At 43.2% G+C, this 25,498-nt stretch overlaps 1 protein-coding gene across 1 annotated transcript in view; it reads right to left on the bottom strand.

Moving 5' to 3' along the window:
- Positions 1-24,783, bottom strand: part of LVRN (laeverin) — a 139,719-nt gene extending 114,936 nt beyond the window's left edge. The window contains exon 1 of the mRNA XM_040421655.1: positions 23,884-24,783. Within this exon, the coding sequence (XP_040277589.1) occupies positions 23,884-24,653 (770 nt within the window). The 5' untranslated portion in view covers positions 24,654-24,783. The remainder of the gene's footprint in view (positions 1-23,883) is intronic.
- Positions 24,784-25,498: the final 715 nt, after the last annotated feature.

Here is a 25,498-nt window from a genome sequence, read left to right as displayed (position 1 = left end):
AGTTCTACTCATCATGCTGTTCACATTTTGACATCATAAGAAAACACCTAACAACTGATCAACAGGACCTCGCCATTGCCAGGCTTCAAGCACAATGTTCTCAACTGGAAGTGGGCACTGAGCTTAGAGTGTCATCAGTAGGTTGCAACAGAGATACAGAGAGACTGGAAGAGTTACAGAAAGGCATAGACCTAGTAGATGACATCCTTTGGCCACATCCCACACTGAAGACTGCTTCGTTGTGAACAGTGCCCTGCGGAGCTGGATGATAATTGCCACACAACTCCAGGCACATTTGAGGGAGGTGAGAGGCACCCAAGTGTCATGTCCTTAGACCATTCAAAACCGTTTACATCAGCGTCGTTTGCATGCTAGGAGTACGACCTACAAGAGTACTCAACCACATCACCAGGCCAGGTGTCATCGTCTTGCATAGGTCAGGGAGCATCTACATTGGACAAGGGACCAGTGGGCCTCTGTGCTGTTCACTGATGATAGTCGATTCACGCTGAGCAGAAATGATGGTTGCCAACGATGTTGGTGATGTCAAGCATCAGCCACTGTTGTCACCAGATGAGCTTTTATTGGTGGTGGTGTTACATGTGGGCAGGTGTGTCTAGTCAATACAGAACTGCCCTACACTTTGTGAATGGGATAGTGACAAGCGCATATTACTTGAATAACATCATTAATCCAGTCATTGTGCCTCTGCATGAACAACACAGGCCTAACTTCATCTTCGTGGACAATGTGCCAGCTCATCAAGGTCGCATCATTAGGGAATTGCTCCTGGAGACTGGGGTACCTCAAATAGAGTGGCCTGCACTTTCTCCAGACCTGAATCCCATTGAAAACCTACGAAATCAGCTGTCACGGTCACTCCCAGGCTAGGTGTTAGAAGGTCGGAGAGGCTGTCTGCACGTGATGTCATCTGACAGCCTCTCTTAATTTTGTGTTGTTTCCCCTGCCTTCTGGTATCTGGTTTGAGTCAAGACCCTGTTGCTTCTGCTTAAGGAACGAATCGTCTTTGGGCCCTATCACTATCTCAGGGCATTACAGGGTTAGTCAGGCTTTAGGTTCCAGTGAATGAACGGTCCTACCACTGAGGTCTGTTCATTTGGTTAGCAGTCAGGGCTAGGGTTGGGATTCATTAGGTGGTGACCTTTTCCTCTCCCTAGCTTCTAGGCCAGACACCTTCCCCCTCCCTCTTGTGTTTGGAGTGGTGTTCCCTCCCACACCTTGTCCTGACATCAGCTGAATTGTTGTGTAGAGGCTTGTAACTCTGTACATCAGGACCTCAATGACCTGACGGCTGCTCTTCAAGAAAAGCGGGATGCCATGCCTCAGCAGACAATAATTCGACTTGTGAACAGCATGAGACGTCATTGTCAATCTGTAATTGATGCTCATGGCCACATGACAAGTTATTGAGACATTGACATTTTCTGTGGGGGTATACCCACCGCTGGTGTTGGCTTTTGTTTCAGTAAATAGTTTGAGATGAGGAAATCACAATAGCATGCTTCTACTTAAAGGCCCTACTTTCATGATATAATATCACTGTAGTGTGAACTTTTTACGTTTTCCATAAATCTCACCCGAAAGCCAAATATCCCTAACTTTTTGTGAGTAGTGTATATACATATATATATTGTTTCGCTCTGGTAGACAGGATTAGTGGACGCAGTATAGAGGCAACAACAAGTTCTTTGGATCAAACAGTTCTGTGTTTTATTCGCACTTTAGGCAAGTGACAAAACAAGAAATCATAAAAAAGCAAAAAGTCACCTTGCGGTGTTGGTGGTAATTCACACCATGTGGCAATTCTGCCTCAAAGAATCCTTTAGCATAGCAGCACCAACCTGTTTTCATGCCAAACAGGTAGCAAGCCTTCATCCAGACACAAGGCTCCCAGATCCCAACACAGAGACCTCGCTTCTGAGCCCAGCTGCCTATTTAAGGACAGCCAGGTGCTGCCAAAACCCAGACCGAGACTTAAAATCCAGTCTGGTATTTGACCTCACCTGGCTGTAAATCAGCCCAGCAGCACATGCTGGGAGGAAAATACCTGTTTTCCCAGACCAAACCTCTCACTGTGTCACAATATATATATATATATATATATATATACAGTACAGACTAAAAGTTTGGACACACCTTCTTATTCAAAGAGTTTTCTTTATTTTCATGACTATGAAGGCATCAAAACTATAAATTAACACATGTGGAATTATATACATAACAAACAAGTGTGAAACAACTGAAAATATGTCATATTCTAGGTTCTTCAAAGTAGCCACCTTTTGCTTTGATTACTGCTTTGCACACTCTTGGCATTCTCTTGATGAGCTTCAAGAGGTAGTCCCCTGAAATGGTTTTCACTTCACAGGTGTGCCCTGTCAGGTTTAATAAGTAGGATTTCTTGCCTTATAAATGGGGTTGGGACCATCAGTGGCGTTGAGGAGAAGTCAGGTGGATACACAGCTGATAGTCCTATAGAATTAGGGTTGTTGCGGGTATCGAAATTTCGATACCCAATCGATACTTTTGTCCCGGTATCGATACGATACCGGGATTTCCGTTTTTTCGATACTGGGCTGCGCTTCTGCGCAGTCTAGTATCTCTGAACATGAGCGCGCTGCTATCGGCGCGCTCATGTTCTCTCTCAGCAGCACGGGGAGAAGGAAGCTGTCCTCCCTCCCCCTGTGCTGCTGCCGCTGCCACCAATGAGAAGAGAGGGGCGGAGGAGGGGCGGCAATGAGAAGAGAGGGGCGGAGGAGGGGCGGCAATGAGAAGAGAGGGGGTGGAGGAGGGGCGGCAATGAGAAGAGAGGGGCGGAGGAGGGGCGGGCGCACTGCGCCACCAATGATAGGATTACTATCGGAGCGATGGGAGGAGACATCAGCTTCACTAGTGGGCGTTCCTTTTCCCTGCGCTGCGATTGGACAGCGCTACAGCCAGGGAGAAGGAACGCCCACTAGTGAAGCTGATGTCTCCTCCCATCGCTCCGATAGTAATCAGCAGCATGTGGAGCAGGAGAGGAGACAGTAATGGGGCACTGCGGGCGAACGGAGCGGCGCCCAGGACTAATGGTGAGTGCTGAGACATCGCTGGGCGCCGCTCTGTGTGGCCTGATAGTGAAAGTCTGGACTCATATACAGTAGTCAGTCTTTAACACATACAGGAGGCGGGTGCCGGCAGCAGAATCGCATTGCCGGCACCCTGCCCCTGACAGGGAGCTGCGATCAGCGGCAGTTAACTGCCGCTGATCTGCTAGTACCCGCCTCCTGTATAAAGGGGTAAAATCATTGGTGGTGCAGTGTGCCCCCCCCCCCCTCAATCCCCCCATCCCATTAAAATCATTGGTGGCACAGTGCGCCGGCCCCTCTCAACCCTCCAGTATTAAAATCATTGGTGGCAGTGGCCACAGGGACCTCTCCACTCCCCCTCATTGGTGGTGCAGTGGCAGCTTCTGATCGGAGCCCCAGCTGTGTAAGCCTGGGGCTCCGATCGGTTACCATGGCAGCCAGGACGCTACAGAAGCCCTGGTTGCCATGGTAACATCCCTGATGCTGTGTGCACAAAGCACAGAGCAGCAGGGACAGTGTGGAGTCCTATTCACCCTGATAGAGATCTATCAGGGTGAATAGGAAAAGGGATGAAAGATCCCAGGTTCTAGCCCCTAAGGGGGGAAATAGTTATTAAATAAAAAGTGAAAAAAAAAAAAACACTAAAATATGAAGTATAAATCACCCCCCTTTTCCCAATTTCACATATAAAATATATAAATAAACATATTACATCGCCACGTCAGAAAAGTCCAAACTATTAAAATATAAAAAAAAAATCTAGGTGGTGAATGTCGGAACAGAAAAAATAAAATAAAAACTGCGCGATTCGCCATTTTTAAAAATGAGGAATGCACGTGGCTTTTTTTGTTTATTTTTTTCGCGTGGTATCGAATGGTATCGAGTATCGCAATACTTTTTCATGGTATCGAAACCGAATCAAAAATTTGGTATCGCAACAACTCTATATAGAATAGACTGTTAGAATTTGTATTATGGCAAGAAAAAAGCAGCTAAGTAAAGAAAAACGAGTGGCCATCATTACTTTAAGAAATGAAGGTCAGTCAGTCAGCCGAAAAATTGGGAAAACTTTGAAAGTAAGGGCTATTTGACCATGAAGGAGAGTGATGGGGTGCTGCGCCAGATGACCTGGCCTCCACAGTCACCGGACCTGAACCCAATCGAGATGGTTTGGGGTGAGCTGGACCGCAGAGTGAAGGCAAAAGGGCCAGAAAGTGCTAACCATCTCTGGGAACTCCTTCAAGACTGTTGGAAGACCTTTACAGGGGACTACCTCTTGAAGCTCATCAAGAGAATGCCAAGAGTGTGCAAAGCAGTAATCAAAGCAAAAGGTGGCTACTTTGAAGAACCTAGAATATGACATATTTTCAGTTGTTTCACACTTGTTTGTTATGTATATAATTCCACATGTGTTAATTCATAGTTTTGATGCCTTCATAGTCATGAAAATAAAGAAAACTCTTTAAATGAGAAGGTGTGTCCAAACTTTTGATCTGTACTGTGTATATATATATATATATATATATATATATACTGTAGAACCTTTTTGCTCATCTCATTTGTTTTGTCTTCATCAGTTACGTCTGAGTGCAGCTACTAATCAATTAGCAAAAAAAAAAAACTCCTAGAAAATATAGCAAATAATTGTATTTAGTTTCTACATGACTGGAAAAAATACAACCCCGTCATGACGCTGGAGCATCAATTATAATGGGTAGCTAGTCATCTGCTATGATAGGCAGCCATTATAAAATGTATCTTTTACGTACACATATCATCTCCAGTTATTTCATCTGTTGATAACTTTCCTGTCAGAGAAGTTTTTTTTATATAAATTTGTTTTTGCACTTATTTTCACATATTTTTCTTAACAAATCTGTCAAACTCCTTACATAGGGCCCCTACCTTCCAGCATCAATCATGCATTCATAATTCATTGTAGAAGGCTGTCAGATAAAATCACAGGTGACTAAAATTTTTTTATATTTTCTGTAAATAATAAAAGTGATATAAATGTTGCAGATTATCTCATTGTAGATTATTATGTCCTCATATCTGAAGCAAGGTACAACACTCAGCAAGCATACAAGGGTACCGACATATGCCAGCTGTCTGGGCCTCCTGCTGTCGAGACTAGAGGGCAGTGGACATATTTTTAACAGGGCACAGTGCAGGAGCTATTTCAAAGGTTAAATTATATTTAAAGAGACACTTCTATAGAAAGGGGTAATTTTTTAATGAAAATTCAATATTCATGGAAAAATATTTTTAACAATTTCTGGCTGTTTTTATTTCTTATTTCAGCAGTACTATTCCATTGAAAATTAAATACAAAATATTGTCCTTCTGTTGCAGTCAGCTCAGAGATAAAACATCCTATATAGATAGGTAACCCATTGCACCTATCAGTTTAATGCGTGATACTCTAAATGAGTCACTCATCCTCCGTCCCTCTCTGGTCGGAGTGAATGGTCTGACTGAGAAAATAAAGCGAGGCTGTTTGCCAAGATAAAAGGACAAACAAAGGAGGAAGTTCAAGAGCCAGGACAGAAAGTAGAGTGAATTTAAAAAAGTACATCTAGAAAACCATTGGCAACCCCATTTCCTTGGCATTTATAGCATAGAGGATGTGTTCACACGTTGCAACTGCGAAGTGGCCAAAACTGTGCCAGTGTTATAAATGACTGCAGCTTAAAGGGAACCTGTCATTTTGTGTATACAGGGAGTGCAGAATTATTAGGCAAGTTGTATTTTTGAGGATTAATTTTATTATTGAACAACAACCATGTTCTCAATGAACCCAAAAAACTCATTAATATCAAAGCTGAATATTTTTGGAAGTAGTTTTTAGTTTGTTTTTAGTTTTAGCTATTTTAGGGGGATATCTGTGTGTGCAGGTGACTATTACTGTGCATAATTATTAGGCAACTTAACAAAAAACAAATATATACCCATTTCAATTATTTCTTTTTACCAGTGAAACCAATATAACATCTCAACATTCACAAATATACATTTCTGACATTCAAAAACAAAACAAAAACAAATCAGTGACCAATATAGCCACCTTTCTTTGCAAGGACACTCAAAAGCCTGCCATCCATGGATTCTGTCAGTGTTTTGATCTGTTCACCATCAACATTGCGTGCAGCAGCAACCACAGCCTCCTAGACACTGTTCAGAGAGGTGTACTGTTTTCCCTCCTTGTAAATCTCACATTTGATGATGGACCACAGGTTCTCAATGGGGTTCAGATCAGGTGAACAAGGAGGCCATGTCATTAGATTTTCTTCTTTTATACCCTTTCTTGCCAGCCACGCTGTGGAGTACTTGTACGCGTGTGATGGAGCATTGTCTTGCATGAAAATCATGTTTTTCTTGAAGGATGCAGACTTCTTCCTGTACCACTGCTTGAAGAAGGTGTCTTCCAGAAACTGGCAGTAGGACTGGGAGTTGAGCTTGACTCCATCCTCAACCCAAAAAGGCCCCACAAGCTCATCTTTGATGATACCAGCCCAAACCAGTACTCCACCTCCACCTTGCTGGCGTCTGAGTCGGATTGGAGCTCTCTGCCCTTTACCAATCCAGCCACGGGCCCATCCATCTGGCCCATCAAGACTCACTCTCATTTCATCAGTCCATAAAACCTTAGAAAAATCAGTCTTGAGATATTTCTTGGCCCAGTCTTGACGTTTCAGCTTGTGTGTCTTGTTCAGTGGTGGTCGTCTTTCAGCCTTTCTTACCTTGGCCATGTCTCTGAGTATTGCACACCTTGTGCTTTTGGGCACTCCAGTGATGTTGCAGCTCTGAAATATGGCCAAACTGGTGGCAAGTGGCATCTTGGCAGCTGCACGCTTGACTTTTCTCAGTTCATGGGCAGTTATTTTGCGCCTTGGTTTTTCCACACGCTTCTTGCGACCCTGTTGACTATTTTGAATGAAACGCTTGATTGTTTGATGATCACGCTTCAGAAGCTTTGCAATTTTAAGAGTGCTGCATCCCTCTGCAAGATATTTCACTATTTTTGACTTTTCTGAGCCTGTCAAGTCCTTCTTTTGACCCATTTTGCCAAAGGAAAGGAAGTTGCCTAATAATTATGCACACCTGATATAGGGTGTTAATGTCATTAGACCACACCCCTTCTCATTACAGAGATGCACATCATCTAATATGCTTAATTGGTAGTAGGCTTTCGAGCCTATACAGCTTGGAGTAAGACAACATGCATAAAGAGGATGATGTGGTCAAAATACTCATTTGCCTAATAATTCTGCACGCAGTGTAGAGCTGAGGACATGGATTGCTAGATGGCAGCTAGCACATCCACAATACCCAGTCCCCATAGCTCTGTGTGCTTTTATTGTGTAAAAAAACCCGATTTGATACATATGCAAATTAACCTGAGAAACTTCCGCCCGGCAATGTGTTTGGTGACGTCACCGGCTCTGATGGGCGGGCTTTAGCGCGGCCCTATCCGTTTTACTGGCTAGTGCAACGCTAAATCCCACCCATCAGTGCCGGTGACGTCACCGGGCTTCCTGGCTGCCCCATGGAGAGCCCGGTACGTCACCTGATCTCCAAAAAATGCCTTTGCCCTGCACAATTTAGCGCAGGGCAAAGGAGAGCATTGGAGCATGGACTGCTCCGATGCTCAAGTCAGGAAGGCTGTCGGGGTGAAGATGGAGGGATGTCCGGGTTCAGCTCTGAACCCGGACAACCCCTTTAAGGGCACAAATTGGGCAATTTTTAATGATCATCAGTAAAGGTTACGTTTTACACTGGTGAAGATACTCTGTGATTACATTATAATTAAGTTACACTAGTGACTACCTGATATCTGATGTCTATATCTATCAGAACCGTGCAAGAGATGTGTTATTATTTGGCAAACGTAGTAAAACATAAAAAAAGACTATATTGTACATATTTGGCATAAAAACTGCAAAAAATATTGCAGTTATTTAGAAAAAATATATGTATGTTTGTGTAGATCAAGATAGATAGATAGATAGATAGATAGATAGATGCTGAACAGACTATGCAAGACTTTGAAGAAGTTATCAGTGTAGCAGATGTAACAACCATATTGGACACTGTGCTGTGACCATAGAACCACCTGTTGGAAGGTAGCTATCCTATAAATAATTTTTCAACCTTTTAAACAGATCTTGAGACATAATTTAGGATTATAGCCAAGTCAATACCTCAGACAGGATTTTGGAGTGATGGCCCCTCATCAGTGCAGAGTAGAGACACTGTGTGAGAGGTGTTTGTCAGGGATGCGGGTGGTACTATTTCTTCTTGTGGACAGGACCTAATATGTGTAAGGAGTCTTATAGACCATGCAGTGCTTCTCTGAAAAAAGATATGCAAATTATTTCTTCTCCATGGGCCATAAAATTCCTTACGCCTACAATGCGCTATCCACAAGGAGAAATACCACACCCTGGATACAAAGCAAGAATATATAAGGGCAGTATGGGAGGTGAGAGAGGGGAGGTGTTACTTTTTAACCCCTTGTGGACCGGGCTCATTTTCACCTTAAAGGGGTATTCCCATCACAATGATCACTGTTAAATCTGTTAATGATTTGACAGTGATCATTTTTGTAAATACATTTTATTACCCAATTCCCACCTTTTTTGAGAAAATAAGTCCCCTCTTACCTGATTGTTGTCTTTCGTCTCCCCTGGTTATGGCCACCTCTCGCCTGTCGAATCCTGTGTTGCGCAGAAGACTGAAGATTTTCTCCCGGCTGCCGCCGCTGAACGTGCATGCCGCCGCGCATGCGCCTTGATGACTACTTTCTGGCCAGTATAGTACAGAGCTGCGAACGCGCATGCCGGCTCTGTACTATACAGGCCAGGAATAAGTCACCATGGCGCATGCAAGGCAGCGTGCGCGTTAAAGACAGCCCGCGGCGCGGAAGGGAGAAGACGTCAATCAAGCTGACTGAGCCCGCCCACCCGAATTCAGGAAGTGAACGTCACGTTTGCCGCAGGTAAGTATGAAAACTGCTGATGGGAATACCCCTTTAAGGACCATGCCATTTTTTGCAAATCTGACCAGTGTCCCTTTATTGCAAATTTCCAAGTTTCAATTTCTCTACTTCTATAATACATAGCAATACCTCCAAAAATAGTTAATACTTTACATTCCCCATATGTCTACTTCATGTTTGGATCATTTTGGGAATGCCATTTTATTTTTGGGGACGTTACAAGGCTTAGAAGTTTAGAAGCAAATCTTGAAATTTTTCTGAAATTTTCCAAAACCCACTTTTTAAGGACCACTTCAGGTCTGAAGTCACTTTGTGAGGCATAAATAATAGAAACCACCCAAAAATGACCTCAAGGTATTAAAAACTGATTTTACAAACTTTTTTTTAACCCTTTAGGTGTTCCACAAGAGTTATTGGCAAATGGAGATGAAATTTCAGAATTTCAATTTTTTGGCAAATTTTCCATTTTGATCCATTTTTTCCAGTAACAAAGCAAGGGTTAACAGCCAAACAAAACTCAATATGTATTGCCCTGATTCTGTAGTTTACAGAAACACCCCATAAGTGGTCCTAAACTGCTGTATGACCAAACGGAAGGGCGCACAAGGAAAGGAACGCCATATGGTTTCTGGAAGGCAGATTTTGATGGCTTTTTTTTTTACACCATGTCCCATTTGAAGAACCCCTGATGCACCCCTAGAGTAGAAATTCCATAAAAGTGACCACATCAAAGAAACTACACCCCTCAAGGTATTCAAAACTGATTTTAAAAGCTTTATTAACCCTTTAGGCGTTCCATAAGATTTAATGGAAAATAGAGATAAAATTTCAGAATTTCACTTTTTTGGAAGATTTTCTATTTTAATAATTTTTTTCCTGTAACAAAGCAAAGGTTAACACCCAAACAAAACTCAACATTTATTACTCTGATTCTGAAGTTTGCAGAAACACCCCATATGTGGTCGTAAACTGCTGTACGGGCACACAGCAGGGCGCAGAAGGAAAGGAACGCCATTTGGTTTTTGGAAGGCAGATTTTGCTGGATTGGTTTTTAGACACCATGTCCCATTTGAAGCCCCCTGATACACCCCTAGAATAGAAACTCCAAAAAAGTGACCCCATTTTGGAAACTACGGGGTAAGGTGGCAGTTTTGTTGGTACTATTTTAGGGTACATACGATTTTTGGTTGCTCTATATTACACTTTTTGTGAGGCAAAGTAACAAAAAATTTAAATTCAGAAATTTCATCTCCATTTGCCATTAACTCTTGTGGAACACTTAAAGAGTTAACAAAGTTTGTAAAATCAGTTTTGAATACCTTGAGGGGTGTAGTTTCTTAAATGGGGTCACTTTTTGGAGTTTCTACTCTAGGGGTGCATCAGGTGGGGCTTCAAATGGGACATGGTGTCAAAAAACCAGTCCAGCAAAAACTGCCTTCCAAAAACCATATGGCGTTCCTTTCCTTCTGCACCCTGCCGTGTGCCCATACAGCAGTTTACGACCACATATGGGGCATTTCTGTAAACTACAGAATCAGGGCCATAAATATTAAGTTTTGTTTGGCTGTTAACCCTTGCTTTGTTATGGGAAAAAATGGATAAAAATTGAAAATTTGCCCAAAAATATCTGTTTTGGCACCGTTTTTATTTTTTATTATTTACAACGTTCATCTGACACATTAGATCATGTGCTATTTTCATAGAGCAGGTTGTTACGGATGCAGGGATACCTAATATGTTTACTTTTTTATTTATTTAAGTTTTACACAATAATATTATTTTTGAAACAAAAAAAATCATTTTAGTGTCTCCATAGTCTGAGAGCCATATTTTTTTTTCTTTTTTGGGCGATTGTCTTAGTAAGGGTATTATTTTTTGCAGGATGGGATGACGGTTTGAATGGTATTATTTTGGGGTGTGTATACCTTTTTGATCGCTTGCTATTACACTTTTTGTGATGTAAGGTGACAAAAAAATTGCTTTTTTTACAACGTTTTAATTTTTTATTTTTATGGTGTTCACCTGAGGGGTTAGGTCATGTGATATTTTTATAGAGCAGGTTCCTACGGATGCTGCGATACCTAATATGTATGCTTTTTTTATTTATTTAGGTTTTACACAATAATATCATTTTTGAAACAAAAAAAACATGTTTTAGTTTTTCCATAATCGGAGAACCATATTTTTTTATTTTTTGGGCGATTATCTTATGAAGGGTATCATTTTTTGCGGGATGAGGTGACGGTTAGATTGGCACCATTGTGGGGGGCATACTCCTTTTTTATCGCTTGGTGTTGCACTTTTAGTGACGTAAGGTGACAAAACAAATGTTTTTTTAGCACAGTTTTTATTTTATTTTTTTGACAGTGTTCATCTGAGGGGTTATTTCAAATGATATTTTTATAGAGCTGGTCGTTACAGACGTGGCGATACCTAATATGTATACTTTCTTTTATTTTTTTTAAGTTTTACACAATAATATCATTTTTGAAACAAAAAAAAATCATGTTTTAGTGTCTCCATAGTCTGATAGTCATAGCTTTTTCAGTTTTTGGGCGATTGTCTTAAATAGGGTAGCATTTTTGTGGGATGAGATGACGGTCAGATTGGCACTATTTTGGGGGGCATACGTTTAACATAAAAAAACATTTTTGAAACAAAAAATCATGTTTTAGTCTGAGAGCCATAGTTTTTTTATTTTTTGGGCAATTGTCACATGTAGGGGCTCATTTTTTGCGGGATGAGGTGACGGTTTGATTGGTACTATTTCGGCGTACATATGACTTTTTGGATCACTTTTATTACCTTTTTTGGGAAGTAAGGTGGGCAAAATTTAAATTTCATCATAGTTTTTATTTTGTATTTTTATGGCGTTCACTGTGCGGGGAAAGTAACATGAACGTTTTATATATCAGGTTGTTATGGACACGGTGATATCAAACATGTGTAGGGAATTTAATTTTTTTAATTTTTAAGCAGTGATAAATGTGTTTTTTTATTTTTACTTTTTTCACTTTTTTTTCACTTTTTTTTTACCCAGACCCACTTGGTTCTTGAAGATCCAGTGGGTGTGATGTCTGTATAATACAATACAGTACACTATATAGTGTACTGTACTGTATTTTCCCTTTACACTTAGCCTGATCAGACTTCTGCCTTTAGCACCATGGAAAGCCAGAAACCCATGGTAACCATCACCCGCTGCCACAACAGAGCAGCGGGTGATGGGGAGGGAGGCGGGCCCCCTCCCTCTGTGATCCCGTGAAGAATCGGGGGCTGAAAAGGCACAGCAGCCCCCGATGGGAGAGGGCGGGAGCTCCCTCCGTTAACCCCTTCCATACAGCGGTCCCCACAGACCGCGGCATGGAAGGGGTTAAACGGCTGACATTTGTGTGATGATGTCAGCCGTTTCAAGCAGAGTGTCTGTGCTGACACTCTGCTTTACAAGCTCAGCCATCCTGAAAACGAGAGGGAGGGCGTGTGCGCGATCATCTGCCCGCCCTGCCGCCCGCACCCCCTCTGCTGCGCCCGCCGGCACATCCCAAAGAGGGCTGCAGGGAAGGGTGTTAAACATAAAAAAGGGCAATTTTACGTTTCTGATCCCCGCGGTCACGGGCATCCGAAACTTCCAAAAGCGCTGCAAACCGCAGGTCTGAATTGACCTGCGGTTTGCAGCAATCGCCAATACAGGGGGTCACAGGACCCCCCTCGGCATTGTCACAGAGTGCCTGCTGAATGATTTCAGCAGGCACTCTGTTCCAATCATCGCCCGCCGTGCGGCGGTGATCGGAAATACATAGGACGTACCTGTACGCCCTGTGTCCTTAAGTACCGGGACATCAGGACATACAGGTACGCCCTGTGTCCCCAAGAGGTTAAGCATGTATTTTCCTGATGGAAACTCCCTATTAGGCTACATTCACACGACCATATGAATGAGTCCGCATCTGTTCCACAATTTTGTGGAACAGGTGCGGACCCATTAATTTCTACGGAGCCATAAAAGAAGTGGACAGCACACTGTGTGCTGTCCGCATCCGTAGTTCCGTTCTGTGGCCCCGCAAAAAAAATTGAGCTTGTCCTATTCTTGTCTGCAATTGTAGACAAGAATAGGCATTTTCCATGGTAGTGGCAGCCATGTGTGGTCCGCAAATTGTGGAATGCTCACGGGCCGGTATTCGTGTTTTGCGGATCTGCAATCTTCAGATCCTCAAAACACTACGGTCATGTTAATGTAGCCTTAAGGGGAAAATAAAAATCTTTCCTGTACACCCACCTTACTATTTCTAGGAAGAAAAAGATCCAGCTTGGTTTAAAAATATTACCTTTATTCTTCTGTGCGATTAAGAGCCAGTTACAGTCCAGTCTACGCGTTTCGGATCAGAGACAATAGTGACCCTTACTCATCAGAAAGAACGATCCGGCAAGTGTTCAGGATTTTTGGCCGGAGAGACAACTGCGGCATGCTGCGGTATTTTCTCCGACCAAAAATTGTAAGCGGGACTGAACTGATGCATCCTGATGCATACTGAACGGAATGCTCTCTATTCAGAATGCATTAGTATAAAAATTCAATACCGGAAAACAAAAACGCTAGTATGAAAGTACCCTAAAGGATAAGAGTCTGACTGATGGGGGTCCAATCGCTAACTCCCCTGCCAATTACTATAACAGGGGCATGAGTTCCCTATCCTGAATGGAGTATCAGACATGCATACTTGCTTAAATCAGTTTTAGACCAGATTTTAGCTCTCTAAGAATGAAGAAACGTTCCTGAGATATCTACAAAAAAAGCAATTATGGCACCATCACATGACCCCCATTAGCCAATAAAAGCATGAGGGTCCTTCATTCATTTCCATACTGACATGCAGTTGCAAGAAAAAGTATGTGAACCCTTTGGAATGATATGGATTTCTGCACAAATTGGTCATAAAATGTGATCTGATCTTCATCTAAGTCACAACAATAGACAATCACAGTCTGCTTAAACTAATAACACACAAAGAATAAAATGTTACCATGTTTTTATTGAACACACCATGTAAACATTCACAGTGCAGGTGGAAAAATTATGTGAACCCCTAGACTAATGACATCTCCAGGAGCTAATTGGAGTGAGGTGTCAGCCAACTGGAGTCCAATCAATGAGATGAGATTGGAGGTGTTGGTTACAGCTGCCCTGCCCTATAAAAACACACACCAGTTCTGGGTTTGCTTTTCACAAGAAGCTTTGGCTGATGTGAATGATGTCTGGCACAAAAGAGCTCTCAGAAGACCTACGATTAAGAATTGTTGACTTGCATAAAGCTGGAAAGGGTTATAAAAGTATCTCCAAAAGCCTTGCTGTTCATCAGTCCACGGTAAGACAAATTGTTTATAAATGGAGAAAGTTTAGCACTGCTGCTACTCTCCCTAGGAGTGGCCGTCCTGTAAAGATGACTGCAAGAGCACAGCGCAGACTGCTCAATGAGGTGAGGAAGAATCCTAGAGTATCAGCTAAAGACTTACAAAAGTCTCTTGCATATGCTAACATCCCTGTTAGCGAATCTTCGATACGTAAAACACTAAACAAGAATGGATTTCATGGGAGGATACCACAGAGGAAGCCACTGCTGTCCAGAAAAAACATTGCTGCACGTTTACAGTTTGCACAAGAGCACCTGGATGTTCCACAGCAGTACTGGCAAAATATTCTGTGGACAGATGAAACCAAAGTTGAGTTGTTTGGAAGAAACACACAACACTATGTGTGGAGAAAAAGAGGCACAGCACACGAACATCAAAACCTCATCCCAACTGTGAAGTATGGTGGTGGGGGCATCATGGTTTGGGGCTGCTTTGCTGCGTCAGGGCCTGGACAGATTGCTATCATTGAAGGAAAAATGAATTACCAAGTTTATCAAGACATTTTGCAGGAGAACTTAAGACCATCTGTCCAGCAGCTGAAGCTCAACAGAAGATGGGTGTTGCAACAGGACAACGACCCAAATCATAGAAGTAAATCAACAACAGAATGGCTTAAACAGAAGAAAATACGCCTTCTGGAGTGGCCCAGTCAGAGTCCTGACCTCAACCCGATTGAGATGCTGTGGCATGACCTCAAGAAAGCGATTCACACCAGACATCCCAAGAATATTGCTGAACTGAAACCGTTCTGTAAAGAGGAATGGTCAAGAATTACTCCTGACCGTTGTGCACGTCTGATCTGCAACTACAGGAAACGTTTGGTTAAAGTTATTGCTGCCAAAGGAGGTTCAACCAGTTATTAAATCCAAGGGTTCACATACTTTATCCACTGGCACTGTAAATGTTTACATGGTGTGTTCAATAAAAACATGGTAACATTTAATTCTTTGTGTGTTATTAGTCTAAGCAAACTGTGATTGTCTATTGTTGTGACTTAGATGAAGATCAGGTCACATTTTACAACCAATTTGTGTAGAAATCCATATCATTCCAAAGGGTTCACATACTTTTTCTTGCAACTGTACATACAGTCACATGATCCCTATTAGCCAATAGAAACTCACAGGTTCCTAAGTCTTCTAATCACTGACATACAAACAGTTTTACACCAGGTTTCCATAGCAACCCAGCTATTTTTCTTCTGCAACTGTGACCGGGCCACTCAGGACAGCAATACAATTAGGTAATCATTATCGCCAGGCAGAGCATGGCTCAGGAAACAGGCCGAAAGAGGCCTGCACCGCATCGCTGACAGCAGAGGTAAGTATCTGAGATGTCACTGGATGTAAGAAGTATGTGGCTCTGTATTCTCCTGCATGTTTTGTAGCGCTGTATGTAATGTTTTCCAAATATGTCTTTAAGGCCAGACACACACCATCGAGTTGAATGCGATAAACTTGCAGTGCGTGTCAGCGAGAGTTCCCGTTCGGGCCTCCGCTCCTCTGACAGGACTGCACAGCATTCTGTCAGTGTAATACAACAGATTCCAGGACTCTCAGGGTTACACAGCATTATAATGCTGTAAGAGGAGCAGTGGCAGAACAGGATCTCTCACTGACACATGCTGTGAGTTTATGGCATTTAATTAACTTGTGTGTGTCTGGCATAACAGTAGGGCTGGAGGTTAGGTTAAGAATTTGGCATGGGGGGGGGGTGCAGTTTCAATTTCTGATCATCAGTATCAGATGATCAGGGGTCCGACTCCTAGCTCCCCTTCCGATCAACCGTTTGAAGAGGATGCCGCGCTCTGTAAACACATAGGCCTGCGACTTCACCGTACATACAGCATGTGGCCTAGGAGCAGCTCAGTCCTATTCAAGTGAATGAGGCTGAACTGCGATACCAAGCACAGCCACTATGAAGTGGACAGCGCTGTGCTTGGTAAGCTGTGAGGAGGTGTAGTGCCCTAGAGCAAGGATACTTTGGACTATGTGCATTTGTGGACATTTTCTCTTATTGCTACTATGCAAAGCCATCACCTCACTACTTTATTGCACTTTGAAGACCTAACTTGCACTATAATTTATGCTGTTCATATTGTTGAACTCTATTTATAAGTTTATTGTAATATACCCTGTTCATTTGCACTGTTATTACACTATAGTTGCACTGCACTGTGGAAAGGTTTAATGCACAGCCAGACACACTGACCTTCTAACTGTCCGGTTTAGCTCTATTGTTTACGTCTGTAAAAATTACTTATTGATTCCCATAGACATTCATTGAAGCTCTATACAAGTCTATGATAGACAGAAGTTGCAACAATATTTATATTATTTGTGCTTCTCCACTCTACCCTCCAACTAGAAAGTTCTAGTTCAGCTATAAACTGTATATAAGGAGAGCAGTCACATCCCCTAATTCTCTGCAGATAGGGAACAGTGCTTAGTAGCCAGCCAACCAGAATGCCAAACTGCATCAGTGACCGATAGAAGATGCTGATACTGAGCCACAGAGCCTGGGCCACCTGCTTTTGGCCAGGGAGCCAGCCTTCTAAGAGCAAGAGGGACAGCTAGCTTAGGCCTTTCCCAGTACAAAACCTTCTTCTGCCAGGGAGGAGACTGGTGAGTCCAGACCTGTGCCTTGCCTGTGTTGTTTTACACTTGAGTTCCTCCAGTAAAGAATCACACTGGTTTACTGCAAACCCTGACTCTCTCGATTTATCTCCCATTGTGGGGTACCATGCCATACCAATCTTTACGGAGTGAAGCAACATGTGACACCTCAACGGTGTCGAGAGAACCCAGCGTAAGGTTGGGGCCATCCAAGACCCACCCACTACAGGGTCCACTACTCTCACCAGAGCTCCAGTGAGCACCAGGGCTTTCTCAAACAGCTGATAACTGTGGTGTGGACTGATGCCGATCTCATCTTGATGACCTATCCCCTTTAATGTCTCTTTCTACCACTGTAAAATTAGGGAGTGGACATGTGCATGTTCTGCATACTGTAGACTGTGGGCCCTCAAAAGTATTCTCTTCGGAGGGCACAAGGTACTCCTTTGTGACACTGTGTATCAGAAGTATTGTTGTCTATCCACTGTATGCAGTGTTATTTTATGCAGATTACACATAAAGATCAAAAACATTTCCATGAGCCCCCAGCCATGTTAATGAAGTTGTAATTTACTGAAATGAGATGTTCTCAATCTAAGTCTCAAAGTGTAGCTTCTTCATGAGATTATGATTTCTCTACCACCAAATTGTAAGTAATTCTCAATGCCCGAATTTTACTGGACTAATGTCTCCATAAGAGACCAATTAATAAAGAACGTATAATGAGGTGCCTGCTTTCCTATTACTTTTTATGATAAAAGTGAATACTTAGTATCACACACAAGAGGATGACATTAAATCTGTCATTTATTTCATCATCTCTTTTTTCTTTTGAACAAAGAAATATTTTTGAAGTTTTTTTTGTGTGTCCTAAACACAATGGGGGGGATTTATCATGAGGGGAATATTTGGAGTCTGTTTTGCTTGAGTCTGTGTTGGAGTACTTTATGCTACATTTATCAAATGTCTCATGCTACTTTATATTACTTCTAAATGTTACTTCAAAATTTATCCTAGACCTCCTGCACACGAACGTGTGTGCCCCGTGGCCATGCTGCGGCCCGCAAAATGCGGTCCGCAATGCACGGACACTGACCGCGGGGGGAGCCGCAGCGGATCACGGTCACATTCAATCTAATGGCTCTGCGATCCGGCCGTGACGCAAAAAGATAGAACATGTCCTATCTTTTTGCGGAACAGAAGTACGAGACGAAACCCCACAAAAGCACTCTGTAGTGCTTCCATAGGGTTCCGTTCCGTGCTTCCATTCCGCACCATTTCGCATCTCCGGATTTGCGGACCCATTGAAGTGAACGGTGCCCATGTATTGCGGATCTGCAATAGACCTAACATTTTTTTCTAGAGAAGCTACTCCACCCTCCTACTTGAGTGAGATTGTGACTTTTTCCCCCCGACTTTTTAAAAAGTCTCAATGATAAATCTGGAATGAAACTCATTAACATGGCTCTAACCAAGCCCATTTTTCTACTCCTATTTCAAAACTGGAGTCATTGGTGTAAAACAGAAAACAGTCACAAAATTTTTGCGCAAAATATCTCTACAAAATGTATGAAAAAAGTTTATTAGTGATTTAAGTGATAAGAACACAGACAAATTTAAACTTCTCCACAACATGAAAATCACTGGGGACAATTTATCTTGCTCTGCACTCTAGAACTGTGGCTTCAAAAAGCTGCAAAATAGGGTTTTGTGACATTTAGGGCTTGCGCAAAAAGTTGGTGACTTTTTATATTTTAACACCACTCACTCCAGGTGTGAAAACTGGGTGGGGAATTGGGCATGGTTAGCCTGAAAAAGTCACTGATTATGGACATATTTGCACCATAATTAGCAACTTTTTTGAGCTCTTGGTGCCTCTTATTCTAACACACTTTTTACAAAGACTGGCATAGGAATCACCAGTCTTAGGGCTCATGCACACGCCCCGCCGTGCCCTTATTGCAGTCCGAAAAACCGCGGGCACCAGCCATGTGAACCCTGCATCATAGATGCGGACCCATTCACTTGAATGGGATTCGCAATCCGGAAGGTCGGTGTGGAACGGAGGCATGGAACCCCACGTTGGGTTCCTGTCCGTGCCTCCACAACGCAAAATAGAACATGGCAGCCGCATCCGGATCCGTAGTGGCAGCCGCACGGATGCTGCCCATGTATTGGCGACCGCAAATTGTGTCCCCAAAGCACAGAAAAGGTCAAACATCGGCCGAGAGAAATGAGCCCTTAGTGAATCTCCCCCTATAACTTTTTTAAAAATCGCAAAGTCACTCCAGTAGGAGAGTGGTGTAAAAAACCTGAAGAAGCGTTTCTAGACAAAAGTGTTAGGATACACTCCAGAATTATAGCTTAAAAAAGAAGCAAAATAGAGCTTTTAGACTTTTTGGGGATACTTGTGCAAAAATTTTGCGATGTTTTCTATTTTTACAGTACTCATCCAGTCGGTGGGAAAGTCGGTGTGTTTAGCTATGCTAATTACTTACTTTATTAAAGCAACTTGTTTTGTAAATAGTAGCAAAAAAATGTTGTGGTCTCACGCCAGTGGATAAAAAAAAAACTGCAATAGCATTTGTAGACAAAACTGTTAAGTAAAGATGCTCCAAGTTTATCAAGCAGCGTGTGACGTTTGATAAATTTGGTGCAATGTACACCAACGCAGACTCAAGCAAAGCTGACTTCACATATTACCCTCATTATAAAATTCCCCCCACTGATTTGATTTAATTTCAGTATAATCATTGCAAACAAATTAGCTAAAGAAAACCATGAGGACATATTTTCCTGTCGTCCACCCTTGTGACCAGATTTAAACCCACGCATTCGGTTCCCAAAATTTGTGACATGTAAATTGAACATGTTTTAAATGCTAAATTGGTTAAAGTGCACAACGGGAAACCCCAGGGTCCCTGTTTTTAGAAAGAATTTTTCACCATGACCTTGGACTATAATGTACGGTAGAATACACGAGTCCAGATTACCATTTTTATTTCCCCCTGTTCCCCCTCTGTCAGCGCTCAAAGCAAAGCTGAAATACTCAGGGCCAGATTTATCATTACGATACATGTGGCATTCCCCAAAAAGGGGGCGTGGCGAGAGAGGGGTCACCGCCCCTGCCATATTTATAATCTACGCCAGTTTTCTGGCAGAGAACAACACTGAAACTGGCATACATTTCAGTTGAGGCGCATGGACTGCCAGATGCTGTGCCTAATTTATGAGAAGGCATATGCCTCGTCATAAATTGGGCACAGCATCCGGCAGCACGCCTAGTAAGCCGGCGTGCGCCCTGGGCTATGATAAATCCCCCTGATATTCCAGACTGCTGTGGTGTTCTAACAGAATACAGAGGACTCCTGTGTATATGCCCAGCAGTCCCGACAGTGTATTTCAGTACTGCTCTGAGTGTTGGCAGCAGGGCAACTGGGCAGTAGGAAAATAAAAATGGCAATCTGGACTCATTGGGTGGAATTTATCATGAGGGGAATATCTGAAGTCAGTTCTGCTTTTGAGTCTGCGTTGGTGTACTTTACTCCACATTTATCAAATGTTGCACATTATTTCGTAAATTTGTCTTAAACCTAACACTTTTGTCTAAAAAAGCTACTCCAGATTTTCTACTTCACGCTCATACTGGAGTGAGAGTGGAGTAAAATTCATTAATATAGCTAACCACAGCCACTTTCCCACCGATATTTCAAAACTGGAATAAGTGGTGTAAAAATATCATTGGACCCTGCTCCTTTCCCTCCTGGCCTGCCCTCACTCCATTCTTCCACAACCCCTTTATCATCTCTTTTTTCTTTTGAACAAAGAAATATTTTTGAGTTTTTTTTTGTGTCCTAAACACAATGGGGGGAATTTATCATGAGGGGAATATTTGGAGTCAGTTTTGCTTGAGTCTGTGTTGGAGTACTTTATGCTACATTTATCAAATGTCTCATGTTACTTTATATTACTTCTAAATGTTACTTCTAAATTTATCCTAGACCTCCTGCACACGAACGTGTGCCCCCCGTGGCCATGCTGCGGCCCGCAATGCACGGACACTGACCGCGGGGGAGCCGCAGCGGATCACGGTCCCATTCAATCTAATGGCTCCGCGATCCGGCCGTTACGCAAAAAGATAGAACATGTCCTATCTTTTTGCGGAACGGAAGTACGAGACGAAACCCCACGAAATCACTCCGTAGTGCTTCCATAGGGTTCCGTTCCGTACCATTTCGCATCTCCGGATTTGCGGACCCATTGAAGTGAACGGTGCCCATGTATTGCGGATCTGCAATAGACCTAACACTTTTTTCTAGAGAAGCTACTCCACTTGCTACTTGCGCAAAATATCTCTACAAAATGTATGAAAAAAGTTTATTAGTGATTTAAGTGATAAGAACACAGACAAATTTAAACTTCTCCACAACATGAAAATCACTGGGGAGAATTTATCTTGCTCTGCACTCTAGAACTGTGGCTTCAAAAAGCTGCAAAATAGGGTTTTGTGACATTTAGGGCTTGCGCAAAAAGTTGGTGACTTTTTGTATTTTAACACCACTCACTCCAGGTGTGAAAACTGGGTGGGGAATTGGGCATGGTTAGCCTGAAAAAGTCACTGATTATGGGCATATTTGCACCATAATTTGCAACTTTTTGAGCTCTTGGTGCCTCTTATTCTAACACACTTTTTACAAAGACTGGCATAGGAATCACCAGTCTTAGGGCTCATGCACACGCCCGGCCGTGCCCATATTGCAGCCCGAAAAACCACGGGCACCAGCCATGTGAACCCCGCATCATAGATGCGGACCCATTCACTTGAATGGGATTCACAATCCGGAAGGTCGGTGTGGAACGGAGGCATGGAACCCCAAGTTGGGTTCCTGTCCGTGCCTCCAAAACACAATAAAAATAGAACATGTTAAAAAAAAATTGCGCTGCCGACGGATCACACACCCATTCGAGTTGAAAGGGTGGAGTAAAATGGAGTGAGAGTGGAGTAAAATTCATTAATATAGCTAACCACAGCCACTTTCCAGCCGATATTTCAAAACTGGAATAAGTGGTGTAAAAATATCATTGGACCCTGCTCCTTTCCCTCCTGGCCTGCCCCCACTCCATTCTTGCACAACCCCTTTAAAGGTTGTGACACAAAGAACATTTATCACCAAGCACATGCTAGAGGATAAATGACTACTTGTTGGGGTCCCCTGGAACCCTTAATAGTCACTACAACTGGGAGCTCAAGCCCCTTATATTATCTCACTACATGTCCACCATAAGGAGGATAAATAGGATGGTCACACTTGCACCCTGCTACCTTATTCAATGCCTATGGGGGCGGGCAGCACGGTTTGCTTCAGCCCCATTGGCATTGAATCAAGCAGCAGTGTGCATGACCACCACTCAGACCCCTCCTCACTGCAGTCACCATCCTGAATTAGGATGACCAGCTGACACCGAAACCCTATTCTATTCACTGATAGGGGTACAGGTGGTGAGGCTCACAGTGATCCTATGGATAGGTGATAGAAGAAGTTATAAAACAGCATGGCGCCACTCATCAATAGTCATCTGGGCACTGCTGCAATGGTCAGTACTCAAAATGCCATGGCTGTCAGCACGCCCATTCTCCCTTGACTTCATTCTCAACAGAGTTAGCACTAAATTTATATGCCAAGCGAGATGTCAATCAAGACAGAAAGGGTGTGCTAACAGCCAGGACACCATGACTCCCCACCCCTCCAGTACCACCCAGAAGACTACTGGTGAGCATCTCACTCATTCGTTGTAGGACTAACGTCTTCTTCCAGCACTACCTCCTTGTCTTACATCTGGTTGTCCTGGCTGTCCAGAGAGGTCCTATCGCACACAGACATGTCAGAAAATATACAATAACAAATCTTCAGAAGTGCTTCTTATCACAAGCAACTACACAGCCCAATACTACTTTGGGAATTATACCAAGCTATAGATTGAAGCCATATAGTTTGGGAAGTCGTCTGAGAGCTCATATCCTGTTTAAAGTACATAACTATGTAAAAAGCCTCCAAAATAAATATTAAGTGTCTTCAAATATCACGTATTAGAACATATAATTGATTTTATTGCTATCTTTACTGCCATTTACCACGGTCTGCCTCTTAAAGGGGTATTCATAGAGTTTAAACTTTATAAAGGATACTTTATTGGGATTGAGTTAATTAGTGATGGTCTTGTAAACAGGGGAGGGAGGGGGTATTTTGTATGTACCCTATAGGCTGCTTCATGGTGCAGTATATAAAGAGGGATTGACTCATGCCCTTCATAACAGCCTAAAGGCAAATATGCCCCTCTTCCCCTCCATCAGTGATCAGGATATAGAAGTAAACCAAAGTATAGGTAGCAATCTTTCAGCTTTACTAGTACGACTTTCATCTCTTGAACTGCCCCCCTTGTAGTTATAATCAGGAGATCTAATGTATGTAGACCCTAAATAGCTGTCTACTCCTCTGCTCCTCTACTTCTGGAATCTGCCGGATATGAGATCAGGTCACCCCAGCAATAGCTTTGCTTACATGTGTGGCTTATTACTATAGACAGCAGATGAAATTCCTTTGCATTTCCTACTGACCAATGGCTGTCAGACAGTTTAGACAAACATTCCAGCTACATGTGGTGTTTCTGATGTGCAAATAGGAAAAATGAAGAGAAATGGTCCTAGATGCCATGTGCATGCCCTCCTGAAGCATCTGGGGGAGCCCATGGCACTTTGTTGGTCACTTACTTGTCTATGTTAAAGTCTGTGTACTCTGCTATGAAGAGTCCTGAGTATTCAGTGCTCAGGAAGCCTTGGTAGTCCAGCTCCAGCAGATACAGGTTCCCTGCCACAAGTGGCCTCTCCAGCTCCAGAACCAGGTACTGATGGAGCTCAGAGTGCCATAGGGTGGTAATAGAAATGTTCTGCCCATGGTCCAAGTTGCTGGCACTTGTGTCTTGTAAGTGTGAGGCCACCCTTTCTTCATAGAGGTTGGCTCTGGCTCCATCACTTAGTTTGAGTCCAGCTTGCTCACTCTTGAAAGTGAACCCCCCTGCCAGTGGTGCCAGTTGTGCCCGGCTAATGTTCAGCTGGGAGCTGTGCAGCAGCACCACGTCTGTGCCATGCACACAGCTGAGGGTGATGTTCACCTGCCCTGACAGGCCATAGTTGCCCCCAGCATCCTGCTCTGTCCTTGGCCACAGCTCCAGGTCGTAGTGCAGGGGCACCAGGTCGGGGGGTAGCCTGGGGTTGTCCCATATACCGGGTGGCCCTGTGGCTTCAGGAGGCATGGTAAATATTAAAGAAGAGGGGGTCGTCGTGTTAAATGCATGTGGAGACCTGGTCGATATTAAAGGGGGGACAGTGCCAGTCTGCTCCTGTGCCAGGTCCGCACTTCTAGTCCGGGCATACAGAGCCCCCAGGACAATCAGTGCCAGAAGCAGGGCAGCTAGCAGCAGTGCCAGCAGGGCAGCAGAAGTCCTGCTCAGGTAGAAGCCAGAGGAAGACTTGGGTCCCATGTTGCAGAGTGTTGTAGCCGGGTCCAGAAGATGAGTCCTGGGCTCTGCTGGCAGGGTGAGCGCTGGGTGGGTCACAGGGTGGCAGGAGGGAGTGCAGCCGGTTGCTCCATGGATTTTTTGGATCTGGAGAATGTGCAACAGGAGGGAGAGAAGCTAAGCTCCTCTGAATCCACTGCATATATATAGTCCAGGAGCTGCAGCACTTCCACATCAGGGGGTGGGGAGGGGAGAACTTCTGCGAGTGATACTTACAGAAGAATCGCAGCCACAGGAGACAGAAGACAGCCTAGCATCCACCCAATATGCATGGAGTACAACAGTGATGGACATGAATAGAAGAAATGGAAATAATTACATAGATGGGAAGAGTGATAGCAAGAACAATGCAAGAGATGATGAGTGAAATCTGCAAGATGAAGACCAGAAGACGCAAGACCTTCCTCTACCTCCAGCTTTGTCATTACTCATACCCCCTGGAGCTGGCACTAGCTAGGATGGGATTGTTTTATCATTGTTGGTGCAGCATCCTATGTTTTTTTTTTTTTTTTTTACTTATATTGATTAGGAACCAATGCACATAAATAAAGGAAAACGTCTCCAGAAAGCTGCTTTAAGTCCTTATTTGCTGAGTTTTTGCAACCACAGAAATATTATAATGTATCTTTTGAATAGATCTGTATTTATTTGTAAGGCCTCATGCACACGGCCGTATGTATTTTGCGATCCGCAAAATACAGATGGTGTCCATGTAACGTCCGTGTTGCATCCCATTATTTTTTTTTAAGTGAATGGGTCCGTTGTTCACATTTTGCGGCCAAGAATAGGACATGTTCTATCTTTTGCAG

The sequence above is a fragment of the Bufo bufo genome, chromosome 2 (genome assembly GCF_905171765.1).
Source record: "Bufo bufo chromosome 2, aBufBuf1.1, whole genome shotgun sequence".
In the NCBI taxonomy this organism is placed as follows: Eukaryota; Metazoa; Chordata; class Amphibia; order Anura; family Bufonidae; genus Bufo; species Bufo bufo.
This window is presented reverse-complemented; position numbering and strand designations above follow the sequence as displayed.